General features: G+C 34.9%; 1 protein-coding gene and 3 pseudogenes across 1 annotated transcript; 2 read left to right on the top strand and 2 right to left on the bottom strand.

The window, feature by feature from the left end:
• Positions 1 to 653: 653 nt before the first annotated feature.
• On the bottom strand, positions 654 to 9,735 carry LOC120157727 (annotated as a pseudogene).
• Positions 3,522 to 6,757, top strand: LOC120157728 (protein farnesyltransferase/geranylgeranyltransferase type-1 subunit alpha-like). The gene is made up of 5 exons (XM_039168773.1): positions 3,522 to 3,815; positions 3,909 to 4,018; positions 4,925 to 5,045; positions 5,500 to 5,595; positions 6,188 to 6,757. Exons 1-5 carry the CDS (start codon positions 3,582 to 3,584, stop codon positions 6,617 to 6,619), a joined length of 993 nt encoding a protein of 330 aa, XP_039024704.1. The 5' UTR covers positions 3,522 to 3,581; the 3' UTR covers positions 6,620 to 6,757.
• Positions 9,736 to 13,761: 4,026 nt separating the features above from the next.
• LOC120157725 lies at positions 13,762 to 17,940 on the top strand (annotated as a pseudogene).
• A 653-nt stretch (positions 17,941 to 18,593) lies between these two features.
• On the bottom strand, positions 18,594 to 22,921 carry LOC120157726 (annotated as a pseudogene).
• Positions 22,922 to 24,323: the final 1,402 nt, after the last annotated feature.

Genomic DNA, 24,323 nt, shown 5'->3' with positions numbered 1-24,323 from the left:
TTAGGGATTTAGGTTATGAGTTGTTGCTGCTGCGTAGTTATATACCCAAAACATTTGTGTTGCGAAACTAAAACCTGTTGCGACAATCAGAATCGCGTTGCGATAGTCAAAATCGAGTTGCGATTATGTATTATCGCATTGCGATAGTCAGAATCGCGTTGCGATTATGTATTATCGTGTTGCGATTATGTATTATCGCGTTGCGATAGTCAGAATCGCGTTGTCATTATGTATTATCACGTTGCGATAGTCAGAATCGCTTTGCGATTTACATATTCGCATTGCGATTCGCATTGCGATTTTCTAAAATCGCAATGCGATAGTCAAAATCGTGTTGCGAATCTGGAAACTGATTTGCGATACTGGAGATCGCGTTGCGATTTAGAGATCGCATTGCGATTTTGTTAGTCATTTTGGCAAATCGAAAAAAAAGTTGATCAAAATCGTATATTATAAGGAATTTTCGGTCACTGAGGGTATTTTCTCCATTTTTTATTATAATGCAACACTTTTTAAGTAAAATTTAGGGAAAATTTATATTTCAGAATATGTTTTTTATTGAAATAAGAAAACTTTTTATTAGTTTGAATTAATCTATTTTTTTAATCAAAAAGAAAAGAAAAAAAAAACCAAGCTACTCAAGATTACATATTTTACTGCCAGGGACCAGTGGACTCCTGGTAGTATGCCGCAAGAACCTTCCTTGGTGGCTGCTGGAAAATTTGAACATCGAAACCAGCCCAGTGAGTTATCTTGGCCATTCCGTCTGCGATTGTGTTGTTGCTTCTATCTCCGTGCCTGAGAGTTATCCTCTAATTCCGCTTTAACAAATCGAAAATGTGAGACACCAAAGAGGATCCACCCCATCGACCCCCGTGTTCATCCAAAACCGCCAGCGCTTATCCAATTCAACGATAACAGCTGCAATTTGCATATTCCAGGCCAATTTAAGTCCTAATATCCCCATCGTTCAGCGTATAACACCGAACAAGCTTCAATAAATTTAGCGAACCCCAAAACCCGTTTACCGTCTTCATCTCTAAGTACTCCCCCGCATGCTGCTGTCCCAAAACTAGTGTGCCTTGCGCCTTCAGAATTTAACTTAACCCACCCTCTCGAAAGAGCTTGCCACGTTCCTTCAATTTGGTTACTCGAAACTCGCTGCACCTGCCTTGGACACAAGTATGTACTATAAACCACCATTTCATTGACCAGCCGATTACTTCGCTCCAAAATGCTTTCACCTGCAACAAACTCCTCTTAAAAAATCAGACTGTTACGCCTTGTCCATAAGTTCCAAACAATGGCTCCGACCCTCAAATCCCAATGCTCATCACTGCAAGAGAAATAACCAGGTTGGGTAAGATTGCGTTGGATCCATGAAAATAAATCCATGCTCATAAATTCCCTATATCGCTCCAATCTCACAACAACCTGCCAAGTCGATTTTGCTGCAGGACACTCCCTTAATACACGAGATGTCGATCCGGTAGCTGCGCCACATATCACACAACTAGCAGTCGACGAGAAATGTCTCCAAACCCGTTCTTCATTCGAAAGCAACCGTCCTTTACAAATTAGCCAAAGTAGCATTTTGATCCGAGGAAGCCCTTTATACTTCGTTATGAAATCCCATGAAACCGTGGCTTGCTCCGAAGGCAAAGGAGCAAGTCTTTCATACGCACTTTTCGTCGTAAAACGATGATTAGATTCCCATTTCCAACCAGGCTTATCCATGCCACCATTCGAAAACGGGGTGGTACTGCTGCAATAAATGGCAGCTCCGTGGGAGGGAGTAATGCTTCCAATGCCGACCAGTCCCAATTCCTCTTAGGGGTCACCCATTCAGTCACCTTGGACTGAGCGGGAACTACATGTCCAGTTGACATGATAAATTTATCTGAAGACCCCAAATCTCCTAGCCAATTATCTCGCCAAAAATCTACGGTCATGCCATCTCCGAGATTCCACACAAGCATATCCCGAATATCTTCCCAAAGTGAGCCCAATTAATCCATTTTTTCATTTTAATACAAAATAATTATAAAAAGGTTTAATATAAAATAAGTGTTTAAATTGTATATTTTTTCTTATTTAGGTGTCTAAATTATATTTCGACTAATTTAGGTGTCTAACGTTTTCAATGTTAAACTTTTAGGTGCTTAAACAGTTATTGTTGTTAAATTATATCGTTAAATGATACGTGTGACCTTTATAAAATTTTAAATTTTAAATTTTAAAAAAATGAAAATTTTAAAATTATCTGAGTGTGACATGTGTCACTTAAGGCAAAATTTAACACTCGTCACGGTCAAGGCATCTAAAAGTGTAATGTTAGAAACGTTAAACACCTAGATTGTTTGAAAAAATTTAGGCACCTAAATTGAAAAAACGGTATAGTTTGTACACTTATTTTTATATTAAGGCTTATAAAAAAGAGAAATATACTTTAGATATAATTGAACTTTAATCGTTGACTCGTTTATATCACTAAACTTTAAATTTTACCAACATTAATTTTACATTGAATTATATAATTACACTGTTAAGTTAGTAAGGAAACAATGGCATGATTAACAATTGATGTCACACCAAAATGATATAGTATTGGTGTGGTTATTATGATGCCTAAAACGGTTGTCAAACACCGTTCGTCATCGATTATATTTCGCGATAAGATCGATATTAAAATATATGTATTTCACTCCTCTTTTTCCTCCTAAGATTATTTTTCACGGAACCCACTTAAAATCGACGAAAAAATCATTTAAAAGTTTGGCATATTAATACTCTTATCTATTTTAATGATCATCTGCGAGGTTAGTTTTAAGGTATATTGATTGTCGACAGTAACCAGAAAGTACAATTAGGGGTGTTAAAAAAATTTGTAACCATTAACAGGTATAACCGTTATATTTAATATGTTACTTAACTGAACCATTAATATTAAACGAATTCAATTAATTGAACCGCTAAAAACGATAGGGTGACGGTTAAAGTTACGGTTACAAATTTTGATAAACAGTTAACCATTATTATAATTATATTTCTAATTTATTATATTTTTACAAAAAATAACTTAAAATAATTTTCTATTATTTATACTTTATATATATTTTTAATAAAAATTGTATATAAATAACTTAATATATATTTTTATTTTTTTTATTTTTTTAAAAATATAGAAACATACTTATATCAATATAATTATGTGTTTATTGTTAGATATTAAGATATTGTGAGATGTATATATTTATACGATATAAATATGTATTAAGTGCTACACTTTTTTATTTTATTCATTTACATTACATTGGTGTAAATATATGTTAAGTGTTAACAATTATTAATCATATCACCGTTTCATTAGTGCATTAACAATGAAGTAACATAATTAAATGTAAACATAAAATTTAGTATTATAATTGATTAAATAGTAATTGAATTAGTTTTCCATTAAAAATTATTTAACGAAAATGATACCAATCAAACTGACCTAATTAAACTCAAACCAGACAGCCGTAAGCACTTCCAACCTTGAGTGTGAGGTGATTCGATCCGGTGGTAGCGTGGAGAGAAAAATGGAATCAAGCGAAGAGGACGGTGGAGTGCCACTTAGCCGGATGGCGGAGTGGCGTGATGTGACGCCTCTTCGTCAAGACGACGGTCCCAACCCAGTCGTCCCCATAACTTACAAGGAAGAATTTCGTGAAACCATGGATTACTTCCGCGCCATTTACAAGGCCGACGAACGCTCCCCTCGTGCTCTTCGCCTCACTCGACGAGCCATCCATCTTAATCCTGGCAATTACACTGTAATTTTTTATATATATGTATTTGTTGTTCTGATGGCCTCCTTTTCGACGATCAAAATCTGTAAATCTTTGTTGTTTGTTGTGTTTATGAAGGTTTGGCATTTTAGACGACTCGTGCTCGAGGCACTTAATACCGATCTGGACGAGGAATTGGATTTTATTCAACGGATTGCTAATTCTAACTCTAAGAACTATCAATTATGGTAACTTGCATCTTTCAATTTAATTTCCTCCTGTTTGTTTATTCATACATGAAAAATGTTTTTCTTGAAATTTGTTCATAGATTCTGTTCATTTTGGGTTAATTCTATGCCGATCCTTGAGATATATAATGATTGATTTGTCGGTGTTTGATAAGGTTATGTGTCAAACTCGAGTTTGCTTAAAAATTTTCTCGAGTATTTGGAAATTCATGCTCTTGGATCTATGTCAAACACAAGTGCCAAAGTATTATTTGGAAAATTAAAGTTTTGGTAACTTAGAATTCCCCTTTTTGATCTTCAAAATATTATAAGTGAAACTATGACTTGTTATAAATTTTGGATTGCAGATGAATTTTTACGATTTATTTCTTCCACTCATGAGTTAATGTTTGAGATTATATGCTCCGTGTTTCACAAATAATAGCTCCGCAAACATGCATGTTTATGTGCTAATTCTTATGATTTTATTGCTGCCAGTGATGATTTTAATGTTTGAGATGATATGCTCTGAGTTTCACATTTCATAGCTCTGCCAACGTTTGTTATGTGTGCCAAATGTATGCCCAATTTATTACGGAAATGGTTATTGAATATTGACCAAACACAATGCTGTTTGAATTTGTGGCGAGATTATAAACTTTGAAGTATGGTCCTGTGATTTTTCTGAAATACTCGACCGATATTCAATACATGCACAGACAGTGTTGATCCTTTAAGGAACTTCCAAATACATGAAAATCTTGGAAAAAATATTAAACATAATTGCGTGAGACGCAACCATGTCCAACACTTACACTTGAGTCCATGTAGCATAACTTAAGTCAGTTTAATTGATTTCAGATTCTATAATCTTGTTATTCTCCTTATATCCATTACACGGTATTTGTTTTTTGTAAAATTCTTTAGGCACCATCGGCGGTGGGTTATCGAGAGATTGGGATCTAATGCTAGAAGCAAGGAACTTCATCTCATTAAGAGTATATTGTCACTTGATGCGAAAAATTATCATGCCTGGTCACATAGGCAGGTTGGCTAAACATCTATTGTAGATTATAATCATAAGAATCTTTTGAAACCTCTTGACTAAAACATTAATTAATCCCTTGAAGTACTTCATTTGTTTAAACAAGATCCTAAACTTTATTGTATTCAAATGAGCTCTTATCCTTTTATTTGCATCTAAGTAAGTTTGGTTCCAAATGAAAGGTAGATTTATGTTAAAGGGTTTATTTAGGTATAAGTTAAAGATTAGGGGGCTATTTGAATAAAAGTTAAAGTTAAAGTTAAAGGTTAAGGTTTCTATAGGTATGAATTAAAAGTCGAGGGTTTATTTTGGCACAAAAGTATAAAATCTTATCTAAATAAAATGGTCAAGTTCAGGGATCCGTTGATTATTCTAGTCAAAACTCTTTTATTTCTTTATTTTTGTAGTTTATTTGAGAATCAAAGTTAAATTGTAGTTTTCTTTTTGTTGAGTGTAGTGGGTGCTTCAGGCATTAGGAGGCTGGGAAGATGAGCTTGATTATTGTCGGCAACTTCTTGAACAAGATATCTTCAATAATTCTGCTTGGAATCAGGTATAGTTCATTGTTCTGCTCTATGTTAACCAGACTCGGGGGTGAGTGTTTGATGTGATTATGTATCCGACTTGACTATACTCGAATTCATATAAATTTTCCAATACATTTGTAGAATTATTCCTTCATTCCCATGTTAGAGTATGTGTTGGACATGGATGTTTTAGAGAAATGAAGAATTTGGGCTCCATTGATCCCAACAATACATATGATTAGGTATTTCAATGGTGGCTTTTTGTTTGCTCCGACTTTAACCCGAGTTTTATGTATATATGCTCAGACCCATCTGAAATTGGATTTATTTAAAAACTTAAGCTCTGACCTTGACTCATCTCACTCTAAATTTTTACACAATACTTTATGTTATATTAATTTTTATGCCCTGCATCAAACCTGATTTTCGTAAAACAACTGCTCCGATTGGTATGGGTTATTCTGCCAACCTTATATATGATGTCACTGATAATGCGCTATCTGCCATGATTCGTATGAAGTTCCATTAATTAATTCATACCCTAACAGATGCTTTCTTTGTTTAAAATATGAGTAATATCAATTTAACTTTATTCGTTTGTTTATTAATTTGCAACAGAGATATTTTGTTGTAACAAGATCTCCTTTCTTGGGAGGCCTGCCAGCCATGAGAGCATCTGAAGTGAGATACAGTGTGGAAGCCATTGTGGTCAACCCAAACAACGAGTGTCCATGGAGATACCTCCGAGGTCTTTACAAAGACGATATTGAATCATTGGTTAATGATCGCGAGATCTTATCAATATGTTTGAAGGTAATAAACACGAAAAGCGACTACATTTTCGCACTGAAAATGCTTCTCGATCTTCTTTGTTATGGCTTTCAGCCATCTCAAGAGTTAAGAGATGCTGTAGTTGCTCTTTGGACTTCAGACACTCGCCCGTTAGATGCTGATTTGGCAACGGCAATTTGTGACATCCTGGAACACGTGGACTCCTTGAGGGCAAGCTATTGGATTTGGCGCAAAAACAAGCTTCGTATTGCAGCCTGACGTTGATAAGTAGAAACAAGGGTGATTAGGTGAACAATGTTTGAACATCTTTTGCTAAATTGCAAAAATTCTGTGTTGTTGGTTTATGCATGGATTAGAAAGCCGGGCCTGTGCAGTTGGTTGAACCGATCGTTGGTCAAACTGGCACTAAACCGGATCAAGCTTGTAAAATTATTGTTTTATATATATTTTTTTATAATTTTATTTGTAAGGATGAGATTTGAACCTTTAATTACTTTGTTTTATGCTGAAACTTATACCATTAAGTCAAATCCATACTTATGGTAATTAACTAATTGCGAACTATATTCAATATTTATTGAACTTCGTATTTTTATTTTGATTCATTGAACTTGGTATTTAAATAAAGAAAATGCAATTTACATTGATTTGGTTAGGTAACTGGTTGAACTGGAATCAGAAGGCTGATTGGTTTAATCTACTGGTCCAGTTTTTCCACATTGAGTCTCTTATTACTTTTATGCATTTTTTTTTTTTTTTTGGAACAATAATTAGGTATATTACTATTGCAAGTAATCTGTCATCAAATAACAGACGCATCAAAAGAAGACACACAAATGAAGTAATTTCCTCCATGTTGCTCCATTTTATCTTTGAATTGCTTTGGCATTTCTTCAATCCTCATTCTTGGAGGGTTGTAATGAACCTCAACCCGTCTGGAAGCATCTTCAGACTTGGATACTTATAAATCTTCAAATGGCGTAGAGCATGCATTGCTCCTTCTTCCACCTTTCACTCCTCCAAGGCATAAAGCCAAGAAAGTTTTAGGGACTCAAGTTTAAGGAAATATGGGTCAGAGCAGACCATTACCTTTCCCACGAAAGCAAAATGTAATTCAAGAATCCTTGGGTTGCGCAGCTTCTCTACATTGGCATAGGATCTTCCTTAAGGCGGCTGGAATCCAAGCGAATTACAGTGATATTTGAAGGAAAATGGTGATACTCCGGTAACTTGTCCATCCACCCGATTAAAACCAGCTCACACAGATTAACACAGCTTGAAATGAGGTGAGCTACTAGTTTTAGATGTATTCTCTCTCCAGTCATGGATAAGAATCGAAGATGTTTGCTTGTGATGATTGGCAGATTCTTATCCAAATACTCCTCAAAATCTTCAATATCGAAGCCCCACACTTCTCCAACTTTCTCAGAGTTGTTAGCTTGGAAATATCTCTAGCAAAACAATTCCATTTCATAAAGCTGACGAGTGTTTGAAGGTTTCTTAGTGTGTCCAACCTGAACTTGGTCTTGTTAATCTGACGTGCATCTGGTAGGTAGAGATATCTCAACTGTTCCAACTTCCATATCACATCCGGTACATAAATGTCAGCACCCCAACCTGATTTGAAATCCAGCGTTTGCAGACACTTTAAGTTTCCTAGAGATGGTGGAATCCTTGCACGATATCAACAAAATCCCCTTAAATTCAAGAATCTCAAGTGGATGAGATTACCTATAGCGTCGTACTTGAATGGGTCACGGTCAGAATCAGATACTTGAAACTCCAGGACTCTAAGCAATTTAGAATTGTTCAACGAGGATGTCCAAGATCCTTCATCTTCATGGCATAGGTAAACACGCAGCAGTGAATTGCAATCGGAATCAGCCTTGTTAAATGCACCTTCGTCAGTTGGATTAGAAAAGAACAATATTGATCTCAAACTAAGACTTTTAATGCACCGAGAGGCAATGGATTGATGTGCAGCAATTCTGCTAGCTGGAGGAAAGGAGGGATCGCCAATGATGCAGGCAAAATTATCCTTCCTCGCCATGACAAACACAGATCCCTCGTCAGATCATGCATGCGGCATGTTTTGATCTTGCCAATGGGGTCTCTTTCTCCAACTTGAACCATGCACCGTTCCACTAGCTCAACTAACCAACCTTCTGCAACATCCTCCATCATTTTCCCTTCAATCTCCTCTGACGAAACAAAGCCCTCCGCAACCCATAGCTGAATCAACCTTTCTGCCTCGATCTCATCATCTTCTGGGAAAATACTTAAATAAAGTAAACATGGTCTTAAATAGGATGGCAAATCATCATAACTCAAGGCTAACACATCCTCCACGTGTAGGCCTTTGCCTCTATGCAGATATGACTTGACATTTTCAAACACCATTTCCCATTCATGTACTGAGTTCCTGGTATACCCAAAATGCCGTCCCCGTGCCTCCTAGACGGCAGCCCTGCACAACGATTAACCATTTCCTTCCTTTTCTACATCAACTATGTTTTCTGTAGAATCTCTGTCGGGAAATGCAATTACTCGAAACAATTCCCAGTTTTTTTCGTCATTTAAGCACTGTAATTCATACAGGAGGCCTCTCCTGTCTGCATGTGAAACAATCTGTTTGTTTCGAGAGGTGAGCAAGAACTTGCTCCTGCTATCCCTTGCAGTCGGAAAACCAGGCTTTAGAAGATCCCAAGCTTCGGTAACCCAAATATCATCGAGAAACACCAGACACTTTTATTCTTCAAGTAGCTGAACAATTTCCTTGCTAACTCTTCATCACTATCTTTGCTACCTCTCTCGTTGATGGAGGTAAGGCTGGTTAAAATGTCTTCCCAAACTGCTCTTTTCTGGAACTGCTGAGAAACATAAACCCAAGCCAAGCTATCGAAATGACGGATGACACGGTTGTGCCAATATATTTTCTTTGCTAGAGTGGTCTTGCCTAGACCACCCATGCCACAGACACGACCTTGGAAGCTTGTCTCATCGACAACGAGTGACACAATATTCTTGATATCATCATCCAACCCCACGACCCCGTCGATGATACAATGATAAGGCCGCCTTGCTTCTTGTCTCTCATTCGAAGAACTTGAGCCTCTTTCATCCATTAATCTTCTTATATCGTAAGTCTGAAATCATCGAGCCAATTCAATGATTCTGGTAGTAATTCTCTCGATCTCTGACTTGGTTTCATGGCGCACACATCCCTCCTCCATGAAACAAGCGGATCTTTTGATGACGCCTTGTTTCTTCTTGGATGCAACTTTGAGGTAAAAATTCTCAATCACATCCTCGACATCACAAGCCAGCTCTCTGATTTCAGCAACACATTGACGAACCACGTCGTCGTCAAGTTTTGTTTAATCGGCTGCTTTTAAGAAGCTGAGCATCAACCCGAGCTCCCTTCGTAAACTATCAACTTGGTCCCCACGTCCAATAGGGATATTGCTTCTCAAACAATTACATCGCCAATTGTTTTGAGCAAAGATGATACACCTGAAAAACCATGAGGTTAACACTTTTTAGTTTTTTCAGTGACCAAAGATAATTGATCTTTTGGAAATTCTGTTTTTGATAAGTTCAATAATGGGTGTTGGATCAAAATGGATAGAGTTTTGGGTTGTGGAAGAAGCTTAAGTGATCCTCACGGTGGAACGAAGTATTGAGCAATGTTCAAAGTATAAAGTCCTTGCCTGGGGAACATGTTTAAGTGATTCCCATGGTGGACCAAAGTATTTGGCAAAAGAAATTCGATTCTTTCCTTTTATGCATTCTAGACCGCGAAAGGATTGAGTTTATGTACTTTTGTCTAAATGTAGAACACTTAAAAAAAATGAAAGGTTTGGGTGTTTTTGGTTGGCATCTAGCCACTGATAGTTTAAGAATAGGATATCGTCTGTTGCAAGCAGGTCTGGGTGATGGGAAATGTCCCCTTTGTTTTACTGGTTATGAGACTGTGTAGACGCGGCAACCACTTTGTCTGATGCAGATTCTTCCTCGGTCTCAGTTTTTCGATCTATTCGGGATTACATACTATGTGGATGCGACGTAGTTTGTTTGTACATGAGGGGAGGTTGACTCCAGAATGGCATTTGATCTAGGAATCTCGCGCTATACAAGCTGCTTATGCATCATGCTGGTCCGGATCCATTTCTCTCGCTCTCACGACCATCTTGATGGAGTGACGCTCAACCATAAGATAAATGTCGACGCCTCGACGGTGCAGTCTCATCTACGGGGTTGCTGGCAGTAGAGCTTATTGCTCGAGATGAAAGTGGTATGGTGATAACTGGTTAGGCCCTTTCTCTGGATGTGGTAGGTGAGGCATGTATTGCTGAAGCTTACGCGATAACCATTGGTCTTCAACTGGGTCTCACTTTAGGTGCAACACAGATTCTCATCGATAGTGATGCGACAAATCTGATCCGGTAACTTCAGCGTCGAACACTGGAGCTTTCAGTGGCTTGCTTTCACCTTGAGGAGGCCCTAAGCCTACTAGAAGCTCATTCGAACTTGAGAGTCATCCATGTCTGACGCTCTGTAAATTTAACCTTACACACTTCAACCACATGCACATCTCACTCCCACTCGTCTCTTATTTTGATTATGAATGCATTGATTTTCTTCAATCAATTGTATTAACTAATGCTATTTATGGTTAATGCAAATATCTTTTTTCAAACAAAAGAATGAAAGGTTTTATTGTGAATGGCTGATGGGATAAAAATGACGATGATGTTCTAGAGAGGATGTCCAGGTTGAAGATGATGGATGATTTGGTATCTCAGATCAATTCCTACATAAATTTAAGTGATAATTATAAATTTATTTTAATATTAACTTGATAATGTTTTTTGAAAATTCACTTTTGGTATTTACTTGAGCCAAAAATATAATTAAATACATTTGTAATCTATTTGATAAATTATTTTAATATTAACTTGATAATGTTTTTTGAAAATTCTACTGCAAATGCGCATATGAAAACTGCATATGAAGACTGTTCAACTATGTATTTATTTATTTATTTATATATGCATTGTATTTTATCTTTATTTTTAATTTTCTGACAGCCGGAGGTCTTCCACGGAAGCTGCTCTCAATCTGGTATTGGGGGCAGCCTACTACCCTACCTCCCCTTATCCCATTGTATATGGGAATAGGGTTTTGTTGTTGTTGTTGTTGAGAAATTAATAAATAATGAAAATTTTATAATTGAAAATACTTTTTAAAAAATTATTAATTAAAAAATTATTATTAAATATTTAAAACAAATATTTATTAATGATAAATATTATTATTAAATATTAAAATACATAAAATATCTTTTATTTAATAAAAATAATTTCATAAATTGTTATCGAGAGTGTTTAATGTACCAAACATTATTAATATAAAAATAATTTAAATTTTGTTTTAAAAATATTTAGTAAAAGGGTACATGAGGTCGCTATATTTTAAAAAAAAAAAAACTAATGTGATCCTTTGACCAACAGTTTTCGTCGTTGACCATTACGATTCTAATAGACACTTCATGGTACTGACGTGGTAGTCCACGATAGCTGGTGACATGGTAGATAGGCTAAATCGATTTTTTTTTTAAGTTTGAGGGTCAAATTGTTTTTTTTTAATTCAAGGGTTTATTTTTTTAAACTAAAAATATTTTAAATTTAAAATATACTTCATGTGTCTCATTAAAATTGTCTCTTATTGATAGTTAATTTTTTAAAACTTTGACCACAATTATTTTAAACATTTTTAAAAATTAAATTTTATAAAATATATTTTAAAACTACTTAATTGAATATTTTAAAATATAGTTTTTCACTTTTTTATCAATAATGAACTTTAAATAATAAATAGTCAAAGTTCAAAAAAAATTGACCAAAAAAATTAATAGTGGACATTTTAAGTGGGACCGATGTACTAAAAATATTAGAAAGTTAAATATAAAAAATTCATTAATTATTAGTGTTATTTATTAAATAAAATTAAGTTATATTTATTTCTAAAATATTATTATTTAATTTAATTTAATTTACTATTTTATTTTTAATTGAAATCACAAAATTCAACTTTGTCATTTTTTGCGGCACTCGTTACTTACATCATTCTCAAATCATATATGAGGTGTGATTCACTTAAATTACTTATACTAGTATAAAGTTGAAGTAATTTTATATATTTTCGTAATTTTACATAGATTAATATTTTGATAATTTGATGGTCATATTTATATTTTATTCACTTAAATTATACATTGATAAACGATAGAGTTTTAGAATAATGTAATAAAGATCGGACTGATTCATAGTTTTACATATATAGCAAGTATATTTATATTGACATTTGACAGTTCGGATTAATAAAATATTAATTATACGAAATATTATGCTCTACTTCCGGTAGTTGTGATTTAATTATCCTTATTTTTATTTACACACGAACAATCATTTGGATTAGTGAAAAATAAAATAGTAAATTAAATTAAATAATAATATTTAAAATTAAATATAACTATTTTTTAATAAATAGTTCTAAAATTAACGATATTTTATATTTACTTTTTTATGTTTTACATTTAAAATATTTATTTTAAAAAAAATAAATAAGTCTTTAAACTTTAAAAAAATCAATTTGGCCTTCGAACTTAAAAAATAAAAATTAATTTAATTCATTTGTCACGTCACAAGTCACAATAAATCGTTATGTCAGTACCGTAAAATATCACATCAATATCGTAATGATTAACGACAAAATCGTTAATCAAATAGTCACATTAAGTTCTTTTTCTAAGTTCAAGACCACATCTAGTGTAAAAAAAGTTTGAGGGTCACATTAATTTTTCAAAAAGTACAGGGGCCTCAGGTATATTTTGCCAAATATATTTTTATTGAATAATAAAATGGGTAACAGAATTGGGTTGAAATTATTGTTTCGCAATGCTTTTTATTGAAAAAGTATAGGGGCTTAGGTATATTTTTAGAAAAAATAACTTTAGTGATTGAAAATATCTTTTAATATACGATTTTAACTAATTTTTTTTGGATTTGCAAAAATAATCAACAAATTCATAACGCGAACTTTTATTTTATAACTCGAACTTCTATTTTGTAACTCGAACATAAAAATTTTCGCAACGCGAATTTCATTTTCACAACACTAATTACCGAATTCATGTTTTTAAATTGGCGAATTCAGATTTTTGATCGGATTTGAAAACTGTGTGTAAAACAGGAGTTCGCGTTACGAATTTTTGATTATTTTTACAAATTCAAAAAAAATTAATTAAAATCGTATATTATAAAGGATTTTCGGTAACCGAAGTTATTATCTCATATTTTTAATAATCGAATAAAACAGAAAAAAAAATTATTGTTTGGCAATGGCTTTGGCTTGGCAAATTCAGTGCACTGCTTCACCAATACTCCCTTCTCTTACCTTCTTCAAACGAAAATCTTCTTCAACCACCTCTCTCTCTCTCCCGCTCACTCGCTCTGTCCGCTTACGCTCCACTCACGCGCCGTCTTCTAGTCCCGTCTCCGCTTCCCTCTCCTCCGTCGAATTTCCCACCTCCGTCGACGGTCTTGGTCACATAAGACGCTCTCCTGGAAGTCAAAGGCTTAACTGCTGTGATTGCTGAAACCAAGCAGGAGATCCTCAAAGGCGTTGACCTCGTCGTTAACCATGGAGAGGTCAATTTGAATCTATATTTCTAGTACTTTAGTTTGTGTGAATGAATTTTGTTGCATTAGACTGTTATTTTAACTAAATTCTGTTTGTTTATTTTTATTAGATCCATGCTATAATGGGAAAGAATGGCTCCGGGAAGAGTACGTTTTCTAAGGTCAGCATTTTCTTCACTTGTATTCAAATATATAGATGTATATATTATAAAGCAGTTTATAGGTAGAGAATAGGCTAAGAGATGCACACGACCATATAAACCTACTGAGCTAAATCTCAAATTCATTTAAGTAATCGTTTCCCTTATCTTAAATTGGGGTGTGAACGCAAGTTATTGTATTTGGTCAAAACAGTCTGGTTTCTGAATTATTTATTGGAAGATCTTGACAGAATTTGTGTATTATAGGTTCTTATTGGGCATCCGGATTATGAGGTGACTGGAGGCAGTGTGTGTTTAAGGGAGAGAATTTGCTTGACATGGAGCCGAAGGAAAGGTCTCTTGCCGGACTTTTATGAGTTTTCAGTCTCCGGTTGAGATCCCTGGTGCATTATTGACATTTCTTGTTCTTCTCTTTAATCAATAACAAATGAGAAGATCAAAAGTTTCCATGGTTAGTTACTTATAGATTGTTATTCTTCTAATTATAGGCTCTTAAATATATGGAAAACACAATATTTGTGCTCTTGTTATTATTGATTATAATACTCGCATCATTTTACACTTGCAGTTCTATGCTTATATATCCTAAACTTGATCTCGTGAACATGAAGACTGACTTCCTTAACCGAAATGTCAATGAAGGATTCAGTGGAGGTGAAAGGAAGCGCAATGAGATTTTGCAGCTTGCGGTAATATGATATAACTTCTTGGAAATTTCATTATGGAGTCGTTTTGTGTGTTTCATCTATTGGTTGATAGATCAATATCTTTGTGTCAATCAATGAAACTGTATCTCTGTCTTCATTTGCTAGTTGCGAAGGCAGATTCTCATTAGAACTTTGAATTGCAATTCACAGCTTACATGGTAATGCAATTTATGCTATTTTAGAATTTCATGGATGGCTAGGATTATATGTTATCTTTATAGTTTTAATATAGCGTTAGAATTTAGCTGCAATTTATGCTATTTTATAATTTGTTTGTAGATTCTGTTTGGTATATGTCAGCGGATCTTATTTTAGAGTGTGATTGCAAAGTGGTGGTGAATTGGTTGAAGGATCCAATTTCAATTCCATCGGAATGGGCGTCGATTCTTCGGCCGATTGCTGCAATGTTTTGTCGAGGAAATTTCAGTGTGAGACATGTCCCTAGGAGCCGAAATTTGGCAGCAGATCATTTAGCTAAGCTTGCTTCTGGTTCTTATTCTGGTTGAGGATTTACTTATGTGGTGGTTTGGTCGTTCTGCTGATATGTATTGGCAATGTACATGGCTTGTTTGACTTTTTTTGTGGTGGCTGTTCCTAGTTGGATTTAAGGGTGTCTTTGGTGGGTGTTGCTAGCTCTTGTGGTCATTGCCTGGGTGCACTCTTTTTCTTCCATTTAGGGTTAGGGAGGTTTTTTAATGAGGCCCCGGGCAATGCATTTTATTTTCAAGCAATAAAATAATTTTTATTTCAATATATATCGTGTTAGGATTGAAGTCCATATTCCTAGTACAAATAAGCTGTAAAATAGATTCTCATGTACATTTTTATTTTCTTTAGTTATTAGACTACAGAAACGAGAGGATTTATGACACACCCCACAAACCCCCCCCCCCCCAAAAAAAAAGTAAAAAGTTGCAACTTTCATCTTACTTGTTTTCAGTGATAGTTCTATTGATTTGCTGCTGTTTTCTCCTTAAACGGTGGCTTTATGACCCTTTCTCTCAAGAATTGCAACTTTCATGTTGCTCATTATAGTTCTATTGATTTGCTGCTGTTTTCTCCCTAAACCACACCACATTCTATGGATGTTTCTTGCATGCCAAAAATATAGAATATAGGTCAGGTTGTTTTGGATCTTTGAGTTCAAATCCGTGCTGCTCCTCTCCCCTAAGAGAGAGGAGAGATTGAGGTATAATTCTGAGTTATTGTAGGTTTGTTGGTTGCATGATGCATAGAAGCTAAGAAAATCGTTTTTTTCCTCATCTCTATATTTTATAGGTTCTTGGAGCAGACTTGGCTATACTTGATGAGATTGATTCTGGACTAGATATTGATGCCCTTCGAGATGTAGCAAAAGCAGTAAATGGCCTTTTGACTCCGAATAACTCAGTTTTGATGATAACTCATTATCAACGATTGTTGGAGTTTATTAAACCAACATTCATCCATATTATGGTGAGTCATTTAGAACTCAAAGCACTGATCAAGTGTATATTATGTTGATTTTCTTTTGACGCAGGAGCTTATATTATTATAATATTATTTATTTCAGTTCTATTAATATTAGTTATTTGGATGGCTAGGATTATAAGTTTCTTTATGTTTAAATTAAGGGCTAGGATTAAATTATCTTTCTAACCCTAGTATAAATAAGCTGTCAAAATATTACAACCAGTCAACCACAACTTATCATGATTGTTGTCTTTGAATTAAAGAAAACTAGAGGTTTCCTTTAACCCCCAGTTTTTCTTGAGTTCTATCCTCTTTCCTACTCGTTTGTTCAGCCTTATTTCTTTTGATTACTATTGTTTTCCTTCTTACCCACACCATCTTTTCTCTGGAAAATTGGTGAATGTGACTTTCTTGTGGGAAACTCTCAAACCAAATCTCAAAGCCCTTTTTCATGGTAACTTTATGATTCGTATGGTTTGTCCTCCTTGGCATCTCTTATAGTCTTAGAAAGATATCAAACTCAACACAAAATCAGTAACTAACAAAATATAAGCTGAGATTTTGGCTGAACTATAGACTACGTATATTGGCTGATATTCATGATTGCAAGTGATCAGCAAATTAACTTGTGTTTCATAAGTCCACCTGTCTCTTCTCCGTTTGATTGTTGTTCGGGAAATTGTACCCTATTGGATGAGTCTATCTTATTTTGATTTGTAGTTTTGATACTGTTAATCGCCTTTGTATGCTCTAATTAGGTACTGGGAGCATCTTAAAACAGTACCGGACTTAAGAAATCGTTCTGCTTTGTTTAACTGGGTTCCTTGAGTCTGTCTTAACCAGAATTTCTGGACATCCTAAGTTGTATTGTTGTTTTTTCTTTTAATTTTTATTTAGTCACACTTCTAACTTTTATATACTTCAGATTTCATCCTATCTAGTGTAAGAAAATATCTTTGTCCTGATCTGATTAAGTTCTAAAAAATATTTCCAGGAGGACGGAAGAATCATAAAGACAGGAGATAGCTCCTTAGCCCAAGTTCTTGAGGAGAAAGGCTATACTGCAATTTCTTCTGCATAGCATAAAATTTTGAATCTGTACACGCCGTGTTTATTACTATCTGTTTGATTCTCGTAAAACTTGATATACCATTGTTAAATCAATTTAGCTTTGTTTTTCAGCCTCTGCTCCACTGTGAACTACAATGAGAATTCAGGTGATCAGGTTCCACCATCTTTTAAAAGGGAGCATGGAGCCTCAACCCTTAGGTATGAACAATGGTGCCGTATACTGTTTTGGTTTAATATTTAACGGACCTCTTATTTTCATGTGAGTTTTAGGGTTTGCCCACTTGGCGATTGGGAAATTAGGGTCTTTAGAAAGTAATAATTTTGTTTACTACATGATTTTTGCTGATCGTATCTATTTTTGAGCTGATGAAAGTCGTATGGAATTATACCTGTAATCTGATTATTGTATTAATCTGATACTTCGACTGCAATTATTACAGCCTTGTTGATGTTTCAATTGCACTGCCTGTTTTTAGTTGTCATAATCTGGAAATTGTACTTTGAAACCAAGTTGATTAACTTGGAACTTGAGTTTAATTGTTAATAGGATTCATGAGTTAAATTGATATTTTATCTGAAGTAAAAGGTTAAATTAACATTTTATATAAAGTTTAGGAATCAAATTAATATGATGTCAAATTTAGAATTAATTTTTTTTACTAATATCATACCATCAAACTAATGATATTTAACACCCCGAATTATCAAAATGAACCAAAATGTTATAAATTGATAATATAAGTGATTGAAACATTATAATTATTATAATAATTTTTTTTATTTAATGATCAAAAGTGAACACTTACAGAACGAAAGTCACCAATAATTACCTATATTAACTTCTCATCAACTTTTGATGTAAATATATATTCGATTTGGATATGTTGATTTATCATGTAATTAGGTCATGTATTTGAACTCAAATCTATGATTTGCATAAAATTGCAAGAAACAAAGGAAAATGCAAGTTATTTACATAAATGAAAAAATTGTAACATAAAGGTGATTCAGTACATTGCTTGATAAAAAAGTTCAGAACACCAATGGTTTCTACAACCAAGAATGGCTGAAACTGCTACTACCATCACAATTGACATTGCCATGGCATCATAACATGTTGAGCAATGCCTAAACCAGTCCAGCTTCGGGTCCAAACGAATCCTGCCACCTCGGTGCAGCCGTCTTTGAAGTAAAACTCTCACTAATTTAGCTATTTTCCTGTCAAACTTATCGAACAGATTCATCAATAACGCGAGAGTATACACAAGCTTTAAAAGTGAAACCGGTTCGAAAGCACACAATGTTACTGTGAAACAGAAACTCAAAGTGATGGTTATCATAAGGATGGACCAACATGGCCTTATTGAAGCTACAGATGAGATGACCTGCAGATAACACCATCAACCATGTAAGAAAGGAACAGGCATGCGATTAATCAGATATTTCGTTCCGAAAGCTATAAATTCTTTAATAAAATGGGAATTGCACATTATAGGTGTTTTGTTTTCTTGTCTCGATTTTTAGTAATGGTTTGGATTTGTTACGAACAAAAGCTGTTTTTAGGACTGCTACGGAAGTTATGCAACTTATCGGACCAGGCATTCTAACACAGGACATTCTACGTGGGGGGCCAAGAGGGCCAGCCGTGACATTTCATTCACCGGCAGAAGTTTCCATAGATGCATGCATGAAGAGTTATCAAAATAGGTAATGAGGAATACCTTGAAATAATGCTCGTGCCTGAATCGGTTTTAAGTCCGAATCCAAAGGGGAAGAGTGGATCATAGTGTGAATCCCCAACATTCATCGGTAACTGATCTACATTTTTGAACCATGTTCTTGGAAGTTTTCCGCTGAATCTGTAGTCCCAGTAAAGGACATCGGTCACACCTAGGCCTTCAGTGCCCGGTAACCAAGCTGCCATAGAGCATCAATGGCAGAAAACATATGGTTCAATCACGATGGGTCTGCCGAAATAATAGTCACACACTTGACATTTCCACAGACATCGTTAATGACGCTTGGGCCAGGGTCTATCATCGTAAGGTCTGCGCTATCCCCTGCAGTCTCGGCATAAGGGGGCTCACCAACAGCAACGATTGCAAAATCAAATTTGTTAGATTTCACAAAGTTGGCATCAGGGCTTTCACGGTAAACAACTTCAGTACTCTGATCGACAGTAGATTTACAGCACCAAGGATTGTCGTTCCTAGTCCGAAAAGATATTGGTAAATTTATTGCAATCGAAAACTTGGAAGTTGGCCAGTCTTTGAAAGATAATAAAGCATACCCCTAGTGGCGTTATTGCCATCAAATCCTTGCCAATTAATTGACCATCCACCACATTGAAACCCAAATTATCAGCATGAGTGCCAGCAACTAGGATCTTTGAAGTTTCTTCGGAAGAGGTAGTAGCGGAGTACTTCCAGGTTTCCCATTCTTCAGCAATACAAGCGATTTTCGCACAGCTTCCCTTGCCAAGTCTCGGTGTACCTTGATAAGTAATGGGATATCTTAGCATTTATAGAATGAGTTTTACAAAGAACACTTGGACGATGATTCGTAGAAAGTTAGAAAGAGCAAACAAATAATGATTTCAGATCTATATATCCGAAGAAAACCGGATAGAGATGAAAATAATCTCGCATGTATGTGATGCTAACTAACCTGGCTTCCAAGCTCAGGAACTAGACTGAAATCAGCCATAGGGTTCTCAAAGAGTCCCATAGTGAATTTGACTAGCAAAATTCTTTGCACTGCATCATCGATGCGGTCCATCGGAATAACTTTACTATTCGCTAGATCGGTTAGATCATGTACAAACTCTGTAAGGTTGTAGGGAACCATGACCTGCAGAAATATAAACAAGAGACTTCAAATTAGAATAGCAAAGATACTGTCAAGATTCGAGTTTACACTAAATTATCGCAAGAAAGAGTTATCTTCAATCTTATTTGAAACATGTCTATACAAAAGCTACTAACCATGTCGATGCCGGCTTGGATCGCTGCTTGAACAGAGTATGTATAGTTCAAATGTGGTGGTGAGGTGATCTTGTCTATTCCTGCCAATCTGATATTACGAAACCCTGAAAATCCATGGAAACAACAATTTGTCTCAACAGGAACATATCAAGTATAACTGTAGGTAGGTACTACTGATGGAAAAGAAAATAACAATAGTACAATGCAACAACGAACAAACATAAAAACATGTTTTGGTCCAATATTTTAAAAGTTTACGGAATTTAATTATGTTTTAAATTTGCAATTTTTTTGTTACCGATAAAGATCTGTAACAGTGCTCAACCTTAAACTTAAGAGGTTCTTGAGAAAACCAGAAATTGCTCACAGTTTGCATGCATCTTTTGTCCATTCCAGCTTGAGTAGGAAACCATGACTGTTGAAACACCCTTGATAATCGATTGAGCATATGCAGGCATGTACGTGCTAAGCAACCCATGCATGTCAATCACAGTGTTGTTTTCGTTGATGCCCCGAGTTGTCCTGCCATCGCCTACAAAATGCTTAGCACAAGCCGCAACCTTGTCCTGACAGAACCGAAGAACATAAAAGATGGAAAATAAGATGGGACACATCATATTAATAGTGAGACATCATTAGTGATGCTGTTCGAAACATAGGCTGCAAATTGTACTATTCGTGAATAAAAAGAAGAATAGATAAACCACGATTTCACAAGGCATCCAAGACAATTGAAAAGGGAAAGTAATGCATGACTGATATATGGACTTGTCTAGATCGCTTGATTTGGAACTGTAAAAGTGAGACAAGGTGCATGAGGAAAATGAGGAAATCCATGGCATTAAAGGACACTTAGAAGAGTAACTCTCGATGTTAGAAATGTAAACAACGAAATTCTAAAGAGAATATACAATTATACGGTATGAAGCATGTTAACTTGGTCAAGTTTCGTACTTTCCACCGACATAGGGAACCCCCTTCCGTGAACCAGAAGGAATATCTCCTTGCAGACCAACTATGATATCTGTAATTTGTTCCACAACTTTATGATCCTCACTGTAGCTTTCATAACATCGACCCCACCTTGGATCTCTACATACCTATAAAGAAAATGTAGAGAGAAAAACGTTGTATTGTGACTCGGTGAATTCAAATGCAGTTAGCACCTTAGATAAGTTCAAAGAAATCACTGAACACAACTTTCTGATTTTATAAAAAATATGTAGTTACCGCAATGCATGGAGCAAAGGTGTAAGGAATCCGGTAGCTCTCACTTCAAGAGCAGTTGCAGCACCAATCTTCTTCACCAGATCAGGATCTGCATATCCATAGTTGTTATAAGATGCAGATAGTTCTTCTATCCTTCCTTTCAGGAAAACAATAAGTTCTCAAATGAAAACATAAAATGATCATTTAGTTTTAATGGAAACTGTTATTAATGCGGTCCCTTTGATTTCTTTTGATGGCAAACTAAGCTTCCAACAAAAGAATGGAAGGTTCAACAACGAAAAAAAAAAGCACAAGTTAATGATTCCATCACAAAAATAAGCAGAACCAAATCAAAAGTTATGCTTGCCTGGTTGCTCCGAGCCCCACATTATGTGGAAATATTGTAGCATTATACACATTGTTGTGTCCATGAATAGCATCAATGCCATAAATCATCGGAATTCCTAAGCGACTCGACAGAGATCCATTTTGAAAACCATTAACCATATTGATCCAATCCTCGGCCCTAGCCTCCGGAAGTGGCTCACTCCCACCACTCAACACTCCTGTGCAATAAAATAAACCATCAAATCCTGACCGTTAACCAATAGAACTGCGATATCCAGACTTGGGGTCGAGTTCTAAATACAAGTATGCTCAATTTCTTTCTCTAAGATCTTTTTTCATACATTTGGAGGATCATATTATGCTCCTATCCGACTATGTCTCTAAATTAACACTTCAAAGAGAATGCAAAGTCCAGATAACAAAGGCTAGAATTTAAAGAAAACCAAACATGGCAGATCAGAAGATTGATTTTAATGGCTGCTAGACAGAATGAACCAATTAAGCATACCAAACTATAGTTTAAACCAATAAAATTATGAGTACACAAATACTGTATGTGTATTAATTTCTGTATGTGGTAACTATATAAAAGTTGCGGCGACCCCATCAACAAAATATAATCAGAACCCATAAAAAAAGACATTGCCAAACACAGTAATCAGAACAAAAACAAAGCATAAAAAAACTATTACCAATGGAGTAATCTCTCAATATCTGTTCAGTAGCACACTTCGATCAATCCGGGTCATTTGGCCAATCTTCTCGGCTAATGTCATTCTGGACATCAGATCCTTAACTCTAGCAGCTGCTGGTTGCTTGGAATCTTTGTACCTGACATACTCGGCTCCGGCCACCGTTGCCAACCACAAAGCAGCAGCCGCCGCCGCCAACAACAGCAGCTTCACAGAACTCATCCGCATCTAGAAAACAAACAGAAACCCAGTATTTCAGAGACGATGAAATTATAAGTTACTGAAGTTTTCTCGGCATCTAACAATATTGGCGAGAGAGTAGCTACATCATTAGCAGCTTAACTTGAGAAACCAAAGAACACAGCAGCCATTACTGCTACTACACTGCCTTTAAAAAAAGAGGAAAAGAAAAATCTTACATATGAAAGCAAATGATGATACCCTTTAGGCTGAGAACACCAGAAAGTAATATACAAGTGATTAGTGAAGTGCTTTAATTTATGGTTTTGAAAAGTGGGAAGTTGCAGCAAGTCTTGATTTTTGGGTTTTGGCACTTTCTTTTACTTCAGAGACAGAGGAGGAGAGAAAATAAAGTCTTCCATTATATGAAGGGTAAAGTACATAAATTATCCTCTGACTATAAGATATTATTATAATTCTTCAAACTATTAAAAATTATAAAATGATCATTTAATTATAGGGAGTTACTTTGTTGAGTCCTTGACTATTAAAGTTATACAATTATCACCTGACTATTCATATGTTCCAAAATCATCATTTTTGTTAAAAATTTGATAGTCTTCTGAGTTGTACGTTAATCTACTGACTAAGTTATGATAAAATCTTTCTCATAATCTCAAACGACTCAATCTCAATCAACATGTTAATCCAACTTAGATGAGCGTTAATTTTTTTTAACGGAAAAAGAAAATTTTGGAATATAATGAGCAGTTGAGTGATCATTTTATAACTTTTAATAGTATAGGGAATGAACAAAGTATCCTATAGTCGGGGACCAATTTATAACTTTTAATAGTCAATGGACTCGATAAAGTAATATCTATAATTGGAGGATCATTTGTGTAATTTACCCTATATTAAATACAATTAAAATAAAAATGAAATATTGATAATTATTCACTCACCCCTGGTGGATTAAAATAGAATATAAATTATGGGTTCAAATTAAAAAGTTTGTTTGAATTTAGTATATTTTAAGTGTGTAATTAAGTCAATTGAAATCAATGAAATTATTTAAAATTTAAAATTTAGATTAGGATAATATGACAAAAAACTATAATATTTTATATTTTGAAATACAACAAATTAATTAGAAGAATGTTTTTTTTTTTATGAATGTGAAAAATTTAATACTTGATCATTTATTTTGAGGAGTTTAATAAAATAACATTGATAATTTTTTTTCTATTTTGAATATATATATATATATATATATTAAAAACGTGGAAGTGAATTGGTGGAGGCCTAGAAAGTGGTGGAAGTGGGGGGTTTCATAATCTTTCTTCAAATCTTGGCTCTCATTTAGTTCATCTAGTCATCTTTTATTTGTTTTTAACCGCTGAATTGCCAACTATGATTAAAAAAAAAGTTTATAAGGTTAAAAATGTCATTCCA

Source organism: Hibiscus syriacus, unplaced genomic scaffold (assembly GCF_006381635.1).
Source record: "Hibiscus syriacus cultivar Baekdansim isolate YM2019G1 unplaced genomic scaffold, ASM638163v2 tig00111275_pilon, whole genome shotgun sequence".
NCBI lineage: Eukaryota > Viridiplantae > Streptophyta > Magnoliopsida > Malvales > Malvaceae > Hibiscus > Hibiscus syriacus.
The sequence above is the reverse complement of the archived record's forward strand: the minus strand, read 5'-3'. Positions and strand labels throughout refer to the sequence as shown.

Coding starts and splice junctions, on each gene's coding strand:
- LOC120157728 (XM_039168773.1), top strand. CDS start 3,582: ATGGAATCAAGCGAAGAGGACGGTGGAGTGCCACTTAGCCGGATGGCG. Junction 5,046..5,499: donor ATGCCTGGTCACATAGGCAG/GTTGGCTAAACA, acceptor TGTTGAGTGTAG/TGGGTGCTTCAGGCATTAGG. Junction 5,596..6,187: donor ATAATTCTGCTTGGAATCAG/GTATAGTTCATT, acceptor AATTTGCAACAG/AGATATTTTGTTGTAACAAG.